Source organism: Bactrocera dorsalis, unplaced genomic scaffold (assembly GCF_023373825.1).
Source record: "Bactrocera dorsalis isolate Fly_Bdor unplaced genomic scaffold, ASM2337382v1 BdCtg328, whole genome shotgun sequence".
Lineage (NCBI taxonomy): Eukaryota > Metazoa > Arthropoda > Insecta > Diptera > Tephritidae > Bactrocera > Bactrocera dorsalis.
In genome coordinates, this window is record NW_026038379.1 from 7,796 (window position 1) to 25,000 (window position 17,205).

Here is a 17,205-nt window from a genome sequence, read left to right on the forward strand (position 1 = left end):
AAAGCACAGTGAAACCATAATTAAAGTGAAGTTTAAGAAAAATTTCGAACATACTGACAATGAAAATAATCAATTAAAAAGTGTCTGTTAAAGCCCTTTATGTAGTATAATAAATATTATTTATAATTAATTATTTATGAAAAATTTTCAACTATTTTGGAAAAACAAAATATTCTGTGCTTCAAGTGACGACTACCTCAATAATATCCATAAATTATAAAAAATGTATTTCTCGCTTTCAAATTAAAGAAATTTTTTAACAAACGTGATTAAGCCAAACATTTTGAAAACTTTCTCAGAAATTTTATCATAGATCAAACTTTTTATTACTTTACAGGTTGACGATTTGTTCTCATGGCCAGCGCATTATGATAATATAATAATGGCGATTAGATGAACCACAGATTAAGTACCGCTCAATCACAACGCTGTACAATTTTATAAACACAAATAAATTATTAAAAAGAAAGGATCAACCTAAACCACAAATCTACGAGAAAAGTAGTACAAAGCATGGTACTTAAGGACATACACGTCCGTGAAAATATCAATATGGATAATCATCGTACGACCACAACACTGACCAATACGCCGCCGACCACAACCTTTACGACGCGTCGCGGTTACACCTTTTCGGGTACAACACTCTTTCTGATCGCCGCCTGTTTTGTGTGCACGCTACTGGCGGTCAGCTTCATCATTTACAATGTGGCTACGTGTGAACAGCAGCTTACACCGTTGCCGGATGAGGAAGTCATTTGTACGACGGTAAAGAAGCATATACTGAAGCCGAGCAGCACCAGCGATGAAGCTAAAGAGCGAACACACTACGAACGTGACGTACGTCTGCCACATTCGATGAAGCCGCAGAAATATAATATTACCCTTGTGCCGTACCTACTCAATAATAATTTCACATTCGAAGGGGAGGTACGTATCCAAGTGATTGTGCTGGAGGACTGCCATAACATTACCATGCATGCCGTCGAGTTAAATATCACCAAAAACGATGTATCTGTACGGCATATTGGCAGGTCAACGGCGACGTCGGCATTGCAGCCGGCTTTGGCAGAGTATGCTCGGTATGTGCCGGAAATTGACGGCGTCGAACTGAGGATACGAAAACAATACATGCTCGAGAGCAAGCAATTCTTCATCATCGAACTGTATGACAAACTAATAAAGGGTGGCGTGTACGAGATAAGCATCCGGTTCAGCGGTCTAATACAGGACTATCTGCAGGGGTTCTATCGCAGTTCGTATCAAGTGGGCAACGAAAAGCGGTAAGTCGGCCATTTTTGTTAATTATGCAGATGGTACAAGTGCGTATGTCAGCCAAATTAGTGTGACTGAAGTGAGTGACAGGTAAAGCGCAATTAAAAATTACACATATGTACATGAGCGTTTGTATGTATGTTTAGATGATCGAATTTCGCCGAAATTGGGACATATGGCGTATTTAAGAAACTTAAAAAGTATTTCGTCGGCAGAAAACAAAAGCTTCTCATTAGTTGAGATGTTAAAATAAAAATTTTAGCTTATATTGACGTGGTTGACAAATTCCAATCTTATCTTTGAATCCAAAAAAGATCAGTCAATTATTATAAAAAGTAGAGAAAAATTAGAAGACGTGAATAAAGTTACTGGATTCGTCCGGAAAGTGATAGCACTGATTTTCTTCCGCCGCGACTGTACTTCGGAACGTGCGCGCACCGACTGGATTCGGTAGAGGACGTCCCTAGCTAACGAACGAGCGGCTGGTCAGTTGTCTCCGAGCACCTGGAGAGCCAGGACAAATATAGTGCAAGTCGAAAATGCAGCATTCGTTAGAGCAGAGGTACGCAATTAAATTCTTCGAAATTCGGTAAATCTGCGACAGAGTCGTTTGATATGAATAAGCAGGCTTACCCAGATGTTGCTTTAGCAAGAAGTGGTGTCTTTCGGTGGCATCAGGCCTTTTTGAGGGGCCGGGAAGAGGTCGCTGATGAATGAGCAAATCCAAAGTGAAAACGATGCCCATTTTTCACATCAAAGCCATCGTCCACCATGAATTTGTTCCTCCTGGTCAAATCGTGATCGCCAATTTTTACATGGAAGCCCTCAAGAGACTCAAACAAAGGGTCAATCGGATCCGACAAGACATTGCAGCCGATTGAAAGTTGCACCACGACAACGCTCCCGCTCATACCGCCCTTCTTGTGAACAGCTACGTAACCAAAGCCGGTATCCTAACACTTCCGCAGCCTAGAAGTGGCCCCGGACTTTTTTCTTTCCGTGCTTGAGAAGGCCGATGAAAGGCAAGCATTTTGAGACGACAGATTGGATCCAAGCAGCATGCACCTCGGTTCTCAAGGCTAATCCAGAAAATGTCTTCCGTGACGCCTTCAATGCTTGGAAATCGCTCTGGCAGTGCTCCATCACGCAGAAGGAGCCTATATTGAAAGTTTTTAAGGAATTGTAACGATTGGTTCAATATATTACTTTTCGGACAAACCCTGTATAACGAGCTTTTCCGTCTCCACTGCTTTGAATTCGCGGTTGATCCCAGAATAGAACTTAGAAGTTATGAGTGAACATAGAGGGAAGAAAATCGTCTCCAGAAACAGGTATACCCTTATCGGAAGGAGCCGGGTTTACATTCGTTCAGCTCGGCAGCATTCCCTACAGCTATTTTCGAGGTACTTTCTGTCAGTATCACTACAATATAGAGACAGATATGCCAATTGTCGCAACCTTTCATCCAATCGAGGGTTCTAAAATACGATGGTTTAAGCTGAGATCACTATATTTCAACAGAATGCTTTAGAAGCTTTTGTTGTTCATGCTATTAATAGCGGTTCATGTCTTCAAGTTATTTCCGTTGCAATAAAAAGAGCTTAAAACTTAAACTCTGCCATTTCTAAACCTCACGAAGCTCCAAACTCAGGATAGTAAAACAATTATTTTAGAAAATACTCCGAAAATGTTTATTAGCTGTCATAGGAGCAACAACAAGGTACATTCCCAATACTTCGACACAAGGTTAAATTCAATTTCAACCCGGACTCTTTCACTCTCCCATTGTGCTTTTTCGAGTAGCATCATATTTCAATAAAAGATTCAACTTTATTTTTTTTTACAGTTGGCTGGCTTCTACGCAGTTTCAAGCCACTGATGCCAGGCGAGCGTTTCCCTGCTTCGATGAGCCATCGTTGAAAGCAAATTTCTCACTGAAAATAGCGCGACCACGTAACATGACCACGGTGTCTAATATGCCCATCCTATGGACGAAACCACAGTAAGTAAAGCATAACATGAAATAATTTCAAAATAAAAACATATTTTTCATTAAACTTTTAGCGAGTCCCTCTCGAACTATGTATGGGATCAATTCGCTGAAAGTCTACCCATGTCTACATATTTGGTAGCCTACGCCATTTCCGACTTTGATCACATTTCTGATGGCAACTTCTCCGCGTGGGCGCGTAAAGACGCCATCCAATCGGCGCGGTACGCACTAAGCGTTGGTCCGAAAATTTTAAAATTCCTGGAAGAATATTTCGATTTGCCATTCCCACTGCCAAAACTCGATATGATAGCGTTACCCGATTTCCAAGCTGGTGGCATGGAGAATTGGGGTCTGATCACTTACAGGTACCTTATGGAATATAATAATAAGATTTATGGAAAAGTCACTCACCGCTCCACTTTTAAAGGGAGACGACAATGCTCTTTGAGGAAGGCGTTTCCGCTACAACCAACAAACAACGCATTGCCAGTGTTGTTGGACACGAGTTGGCGCATCAATGGTTTGGCAATCTGGTTACACCCAGTTGGTGGTCGGATATTTGGCTAAATGAGGGATTCGCAAGTTATATGGAGTACATAACAGTGGACGCCATTCATCCGGATTGGAAGACCCAAGATCAATTTGTGGTTAGCGAACTGCAAAATGTTTTCCATTTGGATGCGTTGTCATCATCGCACAAAATTTCGGTGGAGGTCTTTAATCCTGATGAAATTTCAGAAATTTTCGATCGCATTTCTTATGGCAAAGGTTCGACCATTATACGTATGATGAGTCATTTCTTAACATCTAAAGTCTTTCGACGTGGTCTGAGCAAGTATCTCAAGGAGATGTAGGTTGCTGACAATATTTAGTAAGCGTATAACTTCAATAACTCTCATCTCTTATAGGTCTTATCATGCCGCCGAACAGGACGACTTGTGGCGTTTCTTAACAACAGAAGCCATTTCCGCCGGTTTGCTAGACCATAATACCACCGTTAAGGAAATCATGGATACGTGGACTTTACAAGTCGGTTATCCTGTACTTACCGTAACACGCTCTTCGAACGCACACTCCATACGTATGGAACAACAACGTTTCGTATTTTCAAATCAGACGGATGATGGCGACTCGGCCAATGATGAAAATCCACTCTGGTGGATACCGATCACATACACCACTTCAAAGGAGTTGAATTTCGAAAACACACGTCCGATGACGTGGGTGCCGCGCACTGAAACTTACGAAATTGATGATCGTAATCTTTCGACGGCCGAATGGTTCATTTTCAATATCCAACAAACCGGTTACTATCGCGTCAACTACGATGCTGACAATTGGAAAGCAATTACAACACATCTAATGCAGCCGCAAAAATATAGAAGTATTAGTCCTGCGAATCGTGCGCAATTAATAGATGACGCTATGAATTTGGCGCGCGGTGCATACCTGAGTTACGAAACGGCATTGAACCTAACGCGTTACCTCAAACATGAAATGGATCATGTGCCCTGGAAGGCGGCCATGACGGCATTCAACTTCATCGACTCGATGTTGGTGAATCAGGGAGACTACGATATATTGAAGGTGAGTTTATATGAGGATGAGTTAGCGTTGCGAATTTTCGAGAGAAAGGTTCTGCGGAAGATTTATTGTCCGAATGGGTCATGTCCGAATGGATGAAAACACTCTGCTCTGAGAGTATTCGACGCAGCACCCGCCCTGGGAAGCAGAGAAAGTGGACGACCTCCACTCAGTTGGAGAGACCAGGTGGGTCCAAACAGCGAGAATCGTGGGTTACATCCGAAAGTTATACGACCAATGGGGAACTCCAATACGTTATTGATGTCCTAAGAATGGATTATATGTTTAAACTTTTCCATGTCAGAAATACACACAAAGGCCTAGCATTCAAAAGCGAATGCTCTCGCCTTCGTAAGGGTTCGCTTTCGTTCATAATAGTTCGAAGTATCTTCATCAAATCTTTAGGATTTTCGAAAGTAGACGTATTTTGTCTTTGAGATTAGAACAATTTGCTCAAGCCTACAAAAAGTCATACTGATAACCTTAATCGAACCAAGTCATACGACATTTTTGTTAATTTAATGGTCTAGAAAATCCTCCGAATGGTTTAGGAACGTGTTTACGAGTGATAGATCCAGGTCAATTCTGATTGTGCGGACTGAACTTACCTCGGCCAAACGGATGATATTATCAGTTCTCAGCACGGCTAAGTCTATGTGGCTGGAGGGAACTGAACTAGAGTACAATTATCAAGGGAATGCCTTCTTACTGGAGTTATAATGTCATTACTGGAATAAAAAAATTAACAGATCAACACAGTCACATCGGAATATAACTTTTTCAACCAATATTGAAATTATTACGTTTTTATTGCAGAACTATCTTTTGGATCTGCTGGAAAATGTGTACAAAGACGTTTCGCCGAATAATTTCACCGACGATGCTGATAAAGGCGAAGATATGCTCAAGCTATTCAAACGTGTGGAAATTTTGAATATGGCCTGCCATTTGGGGCATCGAGACTGCATTTTAGAGAGCGCGCGTCACTTCCAAAATTGGATTGAGGTGCCCAACCCGGACACAAACAATCCGTAAGTAGCTAGACTTTTTTTAAGAAATTGTATTTTTATTAATTTACAATTTTTGGAAACTCTTTAGTATACCGCCAAACCTACGCGGCATCGTTTATTGCACGGCAATACAATATGGCAACGAGTTTGAGTGGGACTTTGCATTCCAACGCTACCGCAGCACGTCTGTCTCGACGGAGAAGGAATTGCTGCTCAGCGCGCTTGGCTGTTCGCTCGAGCCCTGGATCTTATCGCGCTATCTGCGACGCTCAATTAGTGGCGACGACATACGCAAACAGGACGTTTACAGGGTGTTCGCGGCGGTATCAAGCAATGTGGTGGGCCAGCAGATCGCCTTCGACTTCATGCGTAACAATTGGAACGAAATCAAAAATTAGTAATATTCGACTTTTTAAGTATAATATATTTTTGTAATTTTCATAACGATTTCTATTGCGCAGCTTGGGTTCAACGATGTCCAATATAAATGCGATACTGAAGTTCGCCACCAAACGCATGAATTCGAAATTTTTCCTTGCCGAGTTGGAGTCGTTCGTTAAAACCGATGTTAAGGATAACGGTCGTTCCATACAACAAATCCTCGAACAGGTGCGTGTCAATGTGGACTGGATGGCACGCAACTACCAGGACATCATACAGTGGCTACAACGCGAGGCCATCACAAGGCAACAACAAAACGTTGCTTCACTAGCGACTCATTAGGTCAGCAGCGATTTTTCAACGAGATTTTGTGTATTTTTTATTGTTGTGAAATACATGCAAAATGTCATATTCGTGTGCTCTTTGTTGTTGCGCGCCGATGATGTCGTACATTTTCAAGTATTCTCTGTATGTATGTTTGTAAGAAATTTTTGTAAAATCTGCAGCGTGTGTGTGCGCCAATTGTAACAGTAAACAGAAACAATTTTCTAACATATTTACATACTATTTATAAGTAAATCATGCATATCTTTACCCACACACATGTATGTATGTATGCAAAAATATTTCCAAAAAAAATATTAAATTTTGTCATAATTGAACAAGTTAGACTTCTAACATGCACATACTATACATACACAACACAAACATATATTTTATATGGTTAGTCTTTAAATACATACATATATTATAAGCAGCAAATTATGAATATTATCTTTTAGGTGTATTTTTATTTAACTTATGTATAATGTGAATGTGTAAAGTGTGTACTTAATACAAATGAAAAACCTTTACTTTTTTGCATTTTCTTTAATGGGCTAAACTAGGGCGATCCTAATAGTAAATAACGACTAAAATTATAAATTATGTATAAGTGAAGCGGGGTTTATAGTGTGTTAAACATTTTTTTTTAATTTTTTCATTTTTTTTTACAATTTCGATTTTTTTTTAATAATTTTAAAATGTTTAATCCCAAATACAGAAAGAAAAAAGGAATAAAATTGAATCCCAATTGCCGCATCGAAAAAGAATAACTGTTTAATCCCAAATACCGGTTTGGAAAAAAATTAGCATTAAGTTAGAAATATATAATTTTAAAATTTTAATCGTATGTTGCATTAAAATGATTTTGGGATTACAACTTGAAAGTCCAATTGTCTTGGATTAAAAACTAAAGTTTCAATTTTTATTTCCATCGTTGACATAAAAAAAAAAATTAAAATCTCATCTTTAATACATTTTTTTAATTTAGAAAAACGCATACGTATAACACAGCATTTCATATTAATAACCAGATAAACAGAAAATAGTTCATCATTTATGACCGCCACTGTAGAAATCAACGTATAAAAAATTTAAAACAGTTACACAGAACAAAATGGTAGCACGCGAATGTACCCACCGATACGGGTATTACAAATACAAATACTATATTTGCAATTATTTAAATGTTGATTATTTAACTTTCAATTTAAAACAGAACTGGAAAATATTTATAAGCTTTCAAAATTTTTTGCAACGCTGCAAGGCGCTCATGAAATAGGGTCTTCGTGATGTCAACATAACCAAACGATGAACGACTTTTGCTATTTCACAATATTACCAAAAACAAAAACGGTATTATAATTAGAAAATTAAAAGCAGCAACACGTTTAAATATTGGTGTGTGTATATAAAAGTTGATTATTAATAAAAAGAATCAGTTTTTAATAATAATTAATATCGCATAAATCGATATTAGTTTTGAATCCAGATATCGATACATTTTTACTGTTATCGCAACTCATCAGGTATTTGTTGACTGTGAAGGAGATGTTTCTTAAACCATATAAATTACGGAGCAATGCTCCATTAAAAGGATCTGAATCAAAACGTTTGCGACAACGAGTAGAAAAGGCATTTCCCGATGCAACGGCCGAGCAACTCAGTTTAGTGATACCAGCAAAGAGCGCCGTAACTCAGCTGAAATTGACAACGCATGGCGGCACACAAACGAACGTTTTCTGTGTGGACAAGTTGCCCATGTTCTTCGAACTGGAGTCAGGCGAGTTGGCACCGACTTTGTACGCTTTGTGGCTCGTGCCGTCCTTGCTGCCCTATTTCACCACACACCGTGAAGTACTGCCGAAACTGTCCAATGGCGCTGAGCTAATGTTGCCCGGTGTAGTGCCCAAAGGTACCGGTATGAATATGTATGGACGCTATCGGCAAGGACAGTTGATGGCAGTCAATTTGGTTTCCAATGAGTCTGCTGTAGCAGTGGGTTATTTACCTAGATCTTCAGATGATTTGTATATGTGCGGTCGCCAAGGTGTAGCCGTGAAGATGCTGCATATATTCGGTGATAAATTATGGGGTCATGAGCCTACATTAATACAACAAGTACCATTAAAAAAAGCTGCGCCATTAACGAAAAACGATTTTCCAGAACTGGGTGCTAAGCAGGACAAACAGAAAAAGGATGGAAATGATAAGTTAACGTTGGCGGATATTGTAGCCAGTACACCAATGCCTGAAACAATTAATCGCGAGGCAACATTACCGGAAGTAGAGAAATTGGAAATATCATCTAGTGAAGTAGACGTTGAAACTAATAAAAATATAGCCAAAGAGAATGGTGAAAGCGTTGGGGTTGAAGATTCTGAAGCGCAAAGCGAAACAACGCCAGAAATGATACTGAAAAATGCTTTCTTAGCAGCACTGAAAAATCATGGCAAAAATTTGCAGTTGCCACTTTTGACCAGCAATTTCTATCGATTATATGTTGTGCCTGAGGCTCCTCAGCCAATTGACTTGAAGAAAACTAAATATAAGAAACTTTCGAATTTCCTCAACGAAATGATCGATCAAGGCTTTATTGTTGTACGCGAAGAGTCGAAGGGCGTGGATAAAATTACATCCATAGACCTTGATCATCCAGAAGTGGTTAATTTTATAACCGATTTCAAACCTCCAAAACAAGCCGCAGATGGCGAACTACAAGATCAGCCACTATTTCGTTCAGAGCTGACAGAAACTTATATTGTCTCGGACGAAACAGCACCTTTCTTTGCTAAAATGAATTTTAAGCGCGGCGAAGGTGTACCAACTGCTCAAATCAAAAAAGTTATACGTGAATATATAAGCAAACATAATCTGCCTAAAGCTGATCCGACAGGTGTTACTATACAGTTAGACGAAACGCTTGAAAAACTATGTAACAGTAAGTCTGCAACCGTCAGTCAAATTTGCAGTGCTATCACCAGCAAAATGGAATACAGCTACCAAATGTGTGAGCTCAAGAATGTAGCATCTAACAAGCCTCTCATACAAATGTCGCTTGCAACTCGTTCTGGCAACAAGAAGGTTACGCTGATCAGCAACGTAGAGTGCTATGGCATTATCATTCCAGAGTTTATTAAACTGTGTAAGCAGGGGGCGGCGGCTAGTACCACAGTTGTCAAATTGCCGCATCAAAAAGCCGAACAACTGCAGATTCAAGGTAATCAAGTGCGATTTGTTTATAACTTATTGACCGAAACATACAAAGTACCACCAAAATGCATATTAGGATTAGAATTGGCCAAAGACGGTAAAAAGCACAAGAAAAAATAAATCAACAGCACAAAATTAATTAAACGCCTAACTAAATATAACGTGGTTCAACAAAGTTGGATTGTAACGAAATAAACAATAATCTGAAAGGAACATTTATTTGTTTAAATTTTAATACTTGTAGTAAAAATATTTTGGGTCATTATGAAACACAATAGCTAATGTTTAACAATAATTTATTAAAGTTTCATAAATTTAATATGAATTTTCCACAACAACAATAATATTTGCATTCTTACGGAATTTCTACTATTTCTAATAGCCGTTGTATTGCCTTGTGCAATTATGGATGTCCGTATTTTTATAATCCCGACAGATTAATGTCTTTTGTATGTTTATATTACATTACTTGGCTTTGCCTTGAGCTGCAACAGCCTCAATGGCTTTTCGTACAGTTTCTTCGTCACCAAGGAATTTCATGGAAACAACGGGTTTGAAGTTCTCATCCAATTCGTAAACGAATGGAATGCCAGTGGGCAAATTCAATGCCATAATCTGATCCTCAGAAAGATCTACAAAAAAATGTATAAATAAGTTTCATGCCTTTAAGCTTTTCAGGTTATTTAACTTACTATCCAAATGCTTAACAATACCACGCAGACTGTTACCATGAGCAGCGATAATAATTTGCTTGCCTTCCTTCAATTGTGGTATGATAACATCATTCCAGTATGGCAGTGTGCGTTGAATAGTTAATTTAAGGGATTCGAATTTGGGGAACTCTTCTTGAGATGGGCCATTAGCATAGCGGGGGTCCTTAACGATGACATCATAGTAAGGATGATCGGGTTCCATTGGTGGTGGTGGAGTATCAAAGCTGCGTCGCCAGATTTTAACTTGCTCTTCACCGTATTTGGCGGCGGTTTCAGCCTTGTTCAAGCCGGTTAGTCCACCGTAGTGACGTTCATTTAAACGCCATGACTTATTAACCGGAATGCCCGATTGTCCGCTTTCGTTCAGAATTGTTTCCAAAGTGATGATTGCACGGGTTAAAACCGATGTGTGTGCAACATCAAATTTCAAGCCAGCATCTTTTATGGCTTTTCCTGCAGCTTGTGCTTCAGATTTTCCTTTATCACTTAAAGCTGAATCAAACCAACCGCAGAATTGATTCTTCTGGTTCCACTCTGATTCACCATGGCGAACCATAACAATTCTGTATTTTCCAGACATTTTTATTTAAAATATACGTTCAACCGGATCTGACAAACTTGATGTATACCGCTTTAGATAACACCAATGGATACGAATTCCTGAAAGGAAAATTTTATTTGACCTATAAATGACAGCCACAAGGTCATTTGTCGAAAATGACAGTAAAAAGCCGATATTCAGCAATTCAGCACGAGGGAATTTGAAGAGTTGCATATGACTAGAAGAAAAGTTGATAAAGTACTTTTGCCATGACAAATTTTAGAAATAGAAATAATCATTGATTATGCGTATCAAGAATGAAATAAGTTTCAATTTTGCTATTTTTTATTTGATTTAGACTTGGGCAAACTTTTTTCAGTTAATTTATGTTACTATTTTTGATATGCATGTAATTTTCAACGCGCAGAATCTATTTGGCCTTTCCTTGCGCAGCAACAGCTTCCATTGCTTTTCGGACAGTTTCTTCGTCGCCCAAAAATTTCATAGACACAACTGGTCTCATGCATTCATCCAATTCATAAATAAACGGTATTCCAGTGGGTAAATTAAGTGCCATTATCTGATCTTCGGATAGATCTATATACAAAGATTATTAGTTTTTGCTTTTAGTAACTATTTATCAAATACTTACTGTCTAAATGCTTAACAATGCCCCTCAGACTATTTCCATGTGCCGAAATAATAATCAGTTTGCCTTCCTTTATTTGCGGTACTATTGTTTCATTCCAATAGGGTAGCGTGCGCTCTATTGTCAATTTCAGTGATTCAAACATGGGAAACTCCTCTTTTTTAGGTCCATCTTTATAACGTTCATCGTTAACAATATTATCGTAGTACGGATGATTCTTTTCCATGGGCGGAGGAGGCGTAGCAAAGCTTCTGCGCCAAATTTGTACTTGCTTTTCGCCATATTTGGCAGCCGTTTCGGCTTTATTTAACCCAATGAGATTACCATAATGACGCTCATTCAGACGCCATGTTTTACAAATGGGTATATCTGTTTGACCAATTTCTTTCAATATTATGTCTAGTGTGATGATAGCTCTACAAAGTAACGAGGTGTGAGCTATATCAAATTTATAGCCCGCTTCTTTTAAAGCTTTTGCTGCAGCTTTTGCCTCTGCTAAGCCCTTTTCACTAAGCGCACTGTCATACCAACCACAAAACTGATTGCTTTTGTTCCACTCCGATTCTCCATGACGGACCATCACAATTTTATACTTTCCACACTTTTTACTCGGTTCATGTGATTGACGCACATTTGTTGGCGTTTGTGTGGGATAGTTTCGATTCCATGGCTTATAGGCATATGAGAAACCAACGGCGGTGCTAAATTGCCTCTTGAAAGGTATTCCAAATTTACCAAAGACGGTAGATAGCCGTAATGCCATATTGCGAAACTAATGCCAAATTAATTCAGCGGATCAGCTGACTGGTAACAAACAATTTAGAGGTTGCAAGATGTAGATAATTAAATATAAATCCGAAATAAATAATTATTGTATTGAAAATTCATTTTTTTAATATTATAACTTTCAAAATTATGAGCTTTTCAAATAGTTCATTAATTCATTAATTTCTTTCCAACTTTTGACAATGTTTATTAACAAGAATTTGGAAATTTCGACAATCTCAACAATTCCGTATATACAATGTAGAGCTTGGCAACACTTTGCTTAATTTTTTTGTTTTTTTAATTTTGTATACACAACAAAACAAAGAGGAAGGCAGCAACCAGTTTGGTGAACCAATCGCGAACAAAGGACTATGCAATGGAATCTTCAATAACTGCTCTGGCGGAATGTAATTGGAAAAGGGTTGGAGGTTGTGAACTATCACAAACCCTACAGACTAGAGCAACGCATGAGGACATTTTCATAAGGTAAACAATTTTATTCCTGTTCTTGAAAACTTTAGCTTGACGATATTTTACAGACCTTCTTTGCACGAAATTATAAGAGAAGAAAACGCAGTTCTTCTTAAGAAAGGGGAATCCAATGATGCATGCGAACTTCTAGTTCGTTTGAAGCGGCCTTTTTATAAAATTGACTCCTTATCTTTAGTGTGTACAACTCCGAAATTAGAACTCTTTCTGGGACCACTTAAAGAATATGCTGAGACTTTGTACGGAGAAATTGCGGACGATGAGGATGATGATGACGGTGGTGAAGTATTCTCATATCGATATGATATTGAAGTGCAGAAATCAGGCATTACTGAGTTATTACTTAAGGTAAATAGTGATTCCTAATTATAAAGCATTATCTAATTAGGATTTTATTACATGCACCTAGTTCCTTACACCAACGGACGATATCTGTATATTTGGTATTTTAATACAAATGGCACCCAATCCCAATGGCATAACAACGGGAACAGAAATTAATATGGAAAATGTTCAGAAGATGCTGAACACAGGACAGAAAATATCACCAAACGCTGAGAAATGCATGTTATTTATGCAAACAGCCAAACAAATGCAAGGTATGGGAAACGTTCAATCTAACTCAACAATTTTAGAACACATGAAACAGGCACTGGCCAACCGAGAGACGCCTTCATCGGAGCTCGAAGCTGCATTAAAGACTCACATAGATAATAAGTTTGAACAATTAGAGCGTAAGATTACTACTCATTTAAACACGGTGCTGTCGGAGCAAAACGAAAAACTCGACAAAATCTTGCAAATAATGGAAAATGGAAAACTTAATTAACCTTGTAACACATATAATAATTTTAAGTTCAATTTTAATAAAGTGACAATGGAAGTATTTTGTGAGCATCTCATGATGATGCATTTACATATGTAATATTAATTGTAGAAGTTTTTAATCAATGCTACTTTTCTTAAAAAGTATTAGTATTAAAGGCAGGATTTGTTGCCGGTTAAACCTTGTTCTTAGAGTTCTTCAACATTATTTGAGATATAGATTTACTTGCTTTAACTTTTCCCTTGTTCCGATTATTTCGGAGTTTGGGCGTACATTTTCTCTCGCTTTCAGACGCTCACCTTCAAAACTTTCCCATTTTTGTACATTTTATCGTCAATTCATTGTCGTTCGCCTAATTTAGTTGTGACTTTGCTAAAAGTTTTATGAATAAAACAAATCCAATTTCGTTTATATTTTTTTGTATGTAACATTAAAAATCATACAAACCTAGATTTATACCAAGAATGATAGAAAAGAGATTACGCATTGCGCAGGTCCGTTATACTTGCAAAATGTAAACAAACAATTGCTTACGTCACACGGCGCAGTAAAAAATTTGACAGCTATAAATTCGTGGTAGCAATCAATGTGAATAGAGAAACAATTTATTTTACCCGTATAATTTTGTATTTAAATAACAAAATGAAGTGTGTTGTGAAAAACTGTGTCAATGATAGAAGAAACAAAAATGTGAAGAAAACATTTTTTATGTTTCCGAACGACAAAGGACAGCAAAAAAAGTGGATCCAATTTTGCAGAAATAATCAAGCATTTAAGCCGAAAACATGGCGAATTTGCATGGATCACTTCAACGATGAAGACATTATTGGAAACGGGATGTACGAAATGGGTAAGTTGATAAATCACCTTTGTTTTAAAATATTTTAATTTTAAACTTTTCATATGTAGGCCTTGCCGCCAAAAGGACTTTGAAACCAGGAGCTATTCCCTGTCGCTATAACGTTGCAGCTAGTGAAAATGAGCAGCGAGCCACCAGAGCTGAGCGCAGGGAAAATAAGAAAATAGTGACTTCATTTCTGATAAATGTTGACCAACCTCAAGAAGTGCGAGAACAGTGTATACCTGCTGAAGATTTTAACGTGACTGAGGATTGTGTAGACATTTCAATGGAAAATAGTTTCAATGAATTGTGCACGGAAGATGCTGCTATTAAAGAAAGTTCAGGCCAAGGAGACAAAATAAAAATGCTAGAGAAAAAAGTGTAAGTGAAGATTTTTTTCAAGATGTAGCATTATATATGTATATATATATAAACTTTATGCTTTTTATCACAGAAAACTACTTCAAACTGAAAATAAAAAACTTAAAGATGATTTTTCGCATGCCAAGCGCAAACTTGAATATGAAATAAGCGAGTTAAAAGTAAAACTAGCTAAATCTGAGTTTTACTACAAAAATGTTGAAGAAAAGTTAAAGGGGATTTTTACGGACGGTCAGATAAAAAAATTGAAAAACGGATCCAAAAGGCAAATTTGGACGCAGACTGACATAGCCAACTCCATTACACTATATTCTGCTAGTGCAAAAGGATATAGGCTTTTAAGAAGAAGTAATTTTCCGCTTCCAGCAGTTCGCACGCTTCAGTCATGGGCTCAGAAGCTGGAAATAGACCGCGGCATTTTAAAGCGAAGAACAAAAACTTTGCGTTTTAAGTTTCGACGAAGCCAAGCTAGGAGAAGTTTTTTGTTACGACAAAGTATCCGATACTGTCTTACCACCTGTTAAGAATGTTCAAGTCGGAATGCTTAGAGGTTTGTGGTTTATAAAATACTTTCCTTTAGATCCTCTGCAAATAGAACTTACAATATTCAAATCGTTTTTGCAGGTCTTGTTGGAAATTGGAAACAACCAATTTTTTACGATTTTGACCGCAATATGACGACAGATATTATTAACGATATAATTAAAATAGCGAAAAACTGTGAATACAACGTTGTTTGTATTGTTTGCGATTTAGGTGGAACCAACAGAAGCCTTTTAAATAGCTTAAATATTAGCACAGAAAAACCATGGTAGGTGCATTTATTAAGCTGACTATTTGCAATTCTTTGTAACTCTATCATTCTTGGATTTATATAATGTTAAAAATGCAAGTAAACAGTGCACAGCTGATTGAATGAGCTACCCACCGCTTGGAGACTTTCTAAATGATAGTCGCGGGCAATAAATAGTTCTGCTTTTATAAATTAACTTTTGATTTAATTATTTAGTTTAAAAGTAAATAAATAAAAATAATTAAAAAATGAATTTATTATTAATATTTAAGTTTTTTTTTGTTTTAAATAAAAACGATGATTACTGGTCCACTAAAAAAATAAAAAAATTTTCTAAAAAATTTATTAAAAATGTCAATTTTTTTTTTGAGAAAAAAGTTGTATATATTTTGCAGAATTTCAATAAGACTAGTTCTGCTCTGATTTAAAAATTGTAAGCCCTGAACATGTGTTGAGATTTTTTTTAATTCCAATATCTTGGACTAATTTACAATGGTAGAACACGGACTCTAGAACAATTTATTTATTTAATTTTTAATAAATTTGGGATCAAAATTTGTATTGCGTTTTTTTTTTGGAATCAAAAATTAAAAATAAGTTCTTAAATCGTTTCATGGAAATAATGACAATGGAGCGCAATCCAGTAAATTTCCTGCTGGGTTGTTGCCGAATTCAAAATACTACTGTCGTGTGTTATGCAATGAATTATTCAAGTTCTTTGCATCTCATTAGCAGCAAAAAGAGGATATTACTTAAAGCTGTTATATACTTGCATTTATATAATTGACAGACGTAAACGAAAGAAACAATGAAATATGTATGCATGTATGTATGTATGTATGTATGCATATGCAAATGCTGAATTTAAACAAATATTTAGATTATGATTAAATAAAAAAGTTGCTCACCTTTGATTATAAAAGACATACTTAGTTTGCAAAAAAAAGCTGAAGAAGCAATGCACATGCGCAACACATTCGTATGGCAACACATCGGTTTGCGCAGCACGACGATCTAAAACGAGAAGCTGCGCGTAAAATTAGAAACATTTCTTAATTAATTAAATTTAACAACATAATTGCCGAAAAAATCATTTTAGGCTTGCCGCAAGAACGCACGACATTGAGTGCTTGATTGACATATTTTTCATAGGCTTTATCGGCGTGAATCAATCAGAAGCTGCTCCAATGTTTTTAAGCTTTTGAACTTAGCGGTTATGTAGAAATTTGCATACCTAACTTGGTATAATTGTACGAGGAAGATTTTTTGTGATATTGATGCAATTTTTTTAATATTTTTATTTTGTGAAACATATTTTATTAGAATTTTTTAACACACTAGAAATGACGTAATTGCCAAATTAGTTAACAGCAGCGTTAAATATGAGTTTTGTGTTAGTTTTAAAAGAGTTCGCCTGAACTGAGTTC

General features: G+C 37.1%; 6 protein-coding genes across 6 annotated transcripts; 4 read left to right on the top strand and 2 right to left on the bottom strand.

Annotated features, from left to right (window-relative positions):
* Positions 1-337: 337 nt before the first annotated feature.
* On the top strand, positions 338-7,097 carry LOC105233734 (aminopeptidase N; the record flags this gene model as incomplete). Its single annotated transcript, XM_049462185.1, is given in 8 exon segments — positions 338-1,283; positions 3,122-3,277; positions 3,340-3,633; positions 3,696-4,118; positions 4,177-4,855; positions 5,669-5,883; positions 5,951-6,259; positions 6,324-7,097. Coding segments are annotated over 8 exon segments (3,108 nt in total). The 3' UTR covers positions 6,586-7,097.
* A 783-nt stretch (positions 7,098-7,880) lies between these two features.
* LOC105233733 (eukaryotic translation initiation factor 2D) lies at positions 7,881-9,990 on the top strand. The gene has a single exon (XM_011215885.4). The coding sequence runs from the start codon at positions 8,116-8,118 to the stop codon at positions 9,895-9,897; it is 1,782 nt and encodes a 593-aa protein (XP_011214187.2). The 5' UTR covers positions 7,881-8,115; the 3' UTR covers positions 9,898-9,990.
* Positions 9,991-10,056: 66 nt separating this feature from the next.
* On the bottom strand, positions 10,057-11,170 carry LOC105233732 (phosphoglycerate mutase 2). The gene is made up of 2 exons (XM_011215884.4): positions 10,470-11,170; positions 10,057-10,409 (listed from the first exon to the last, which is right to left on the bottom strand). Exons 1-2 carry the CDS (start codon positions 11,068-11,070, stop codon positions 10,243-10,245), a joined length of 768 nt encoding a protein of 255 aa, XP_011214186.1. The 5' UTR covers positions 11,071-11,170; the 3' UTR covers positions 10,057-10,242.
* A 188-nt stretch (positions 11,171-11,358) lies between these two features.
* LOC105233731 (phosphoglycerate mutase 2) lies at positions 11,359-12,596 on the bottom strand. Its single transcript, XM_011215883.4, has 2 exons — positions 11,684-12,596; positions 11,359-11,628 (listed from the first exon to the last, which is right to left on the bottom strand). Exons 1-2 carry the CDS (start codon positions 12,441-12,443, stop codon positions 11,462-11,464), a joined length of 927 nt encoding a protein of 308 aa, XP_011214185.1. The 5' UTR covers positions 12,444-12,596; the 3' UTR covers positions 11,359-11,461.
* A 144-nt stretch (positions 12,597-12,740) lies between these two features.
* LOC105233730 (hypothetical protein) lies at positions 12,741-13,868 on the top strand. The gene is made up of 3 exons (XM_011215882.3): positions 12,741-12,934; positions 12,988-13,285; positions 13,347-13,868. Exons 1-3 carry the CDS (start codon positions 12,825-12,827, stop codon positions 13,764-13,766), a joined length of 828 nt encoding a protein of 275 aa, XP_011214184.2. The 5' UTR covers positions 12,741-12,824; the 3' UTR covers positions 13,767-13,868.
* A 412-nt stretch (positions 13,869-14,280) lies between these two features.
* On the top strand, positions 14,281-16,027 carry LOC125775346 (uncharacterized). The gene is made up of 4 exons (XM_049462184.1): positions 14,281-14,613; positions 14,673-14,985; positions 15,059-15,535; positions 15,610-16,027. Exons 1-3 carry the CDS (start codon positions 14,406-14,408, stop codon positions 15,507-15,509), a joined length of 972 nt encoding a protein of 323 aa, XP_049318141.1. The 5' UTR covers positions 14,281-14,405; the 3' UTR covers positions 15,510-15,535; positions 15,610-16,027.
* The last annotated feature ends 1,178 nt before the right edge of the window (positions 16,028-17,205 follow it).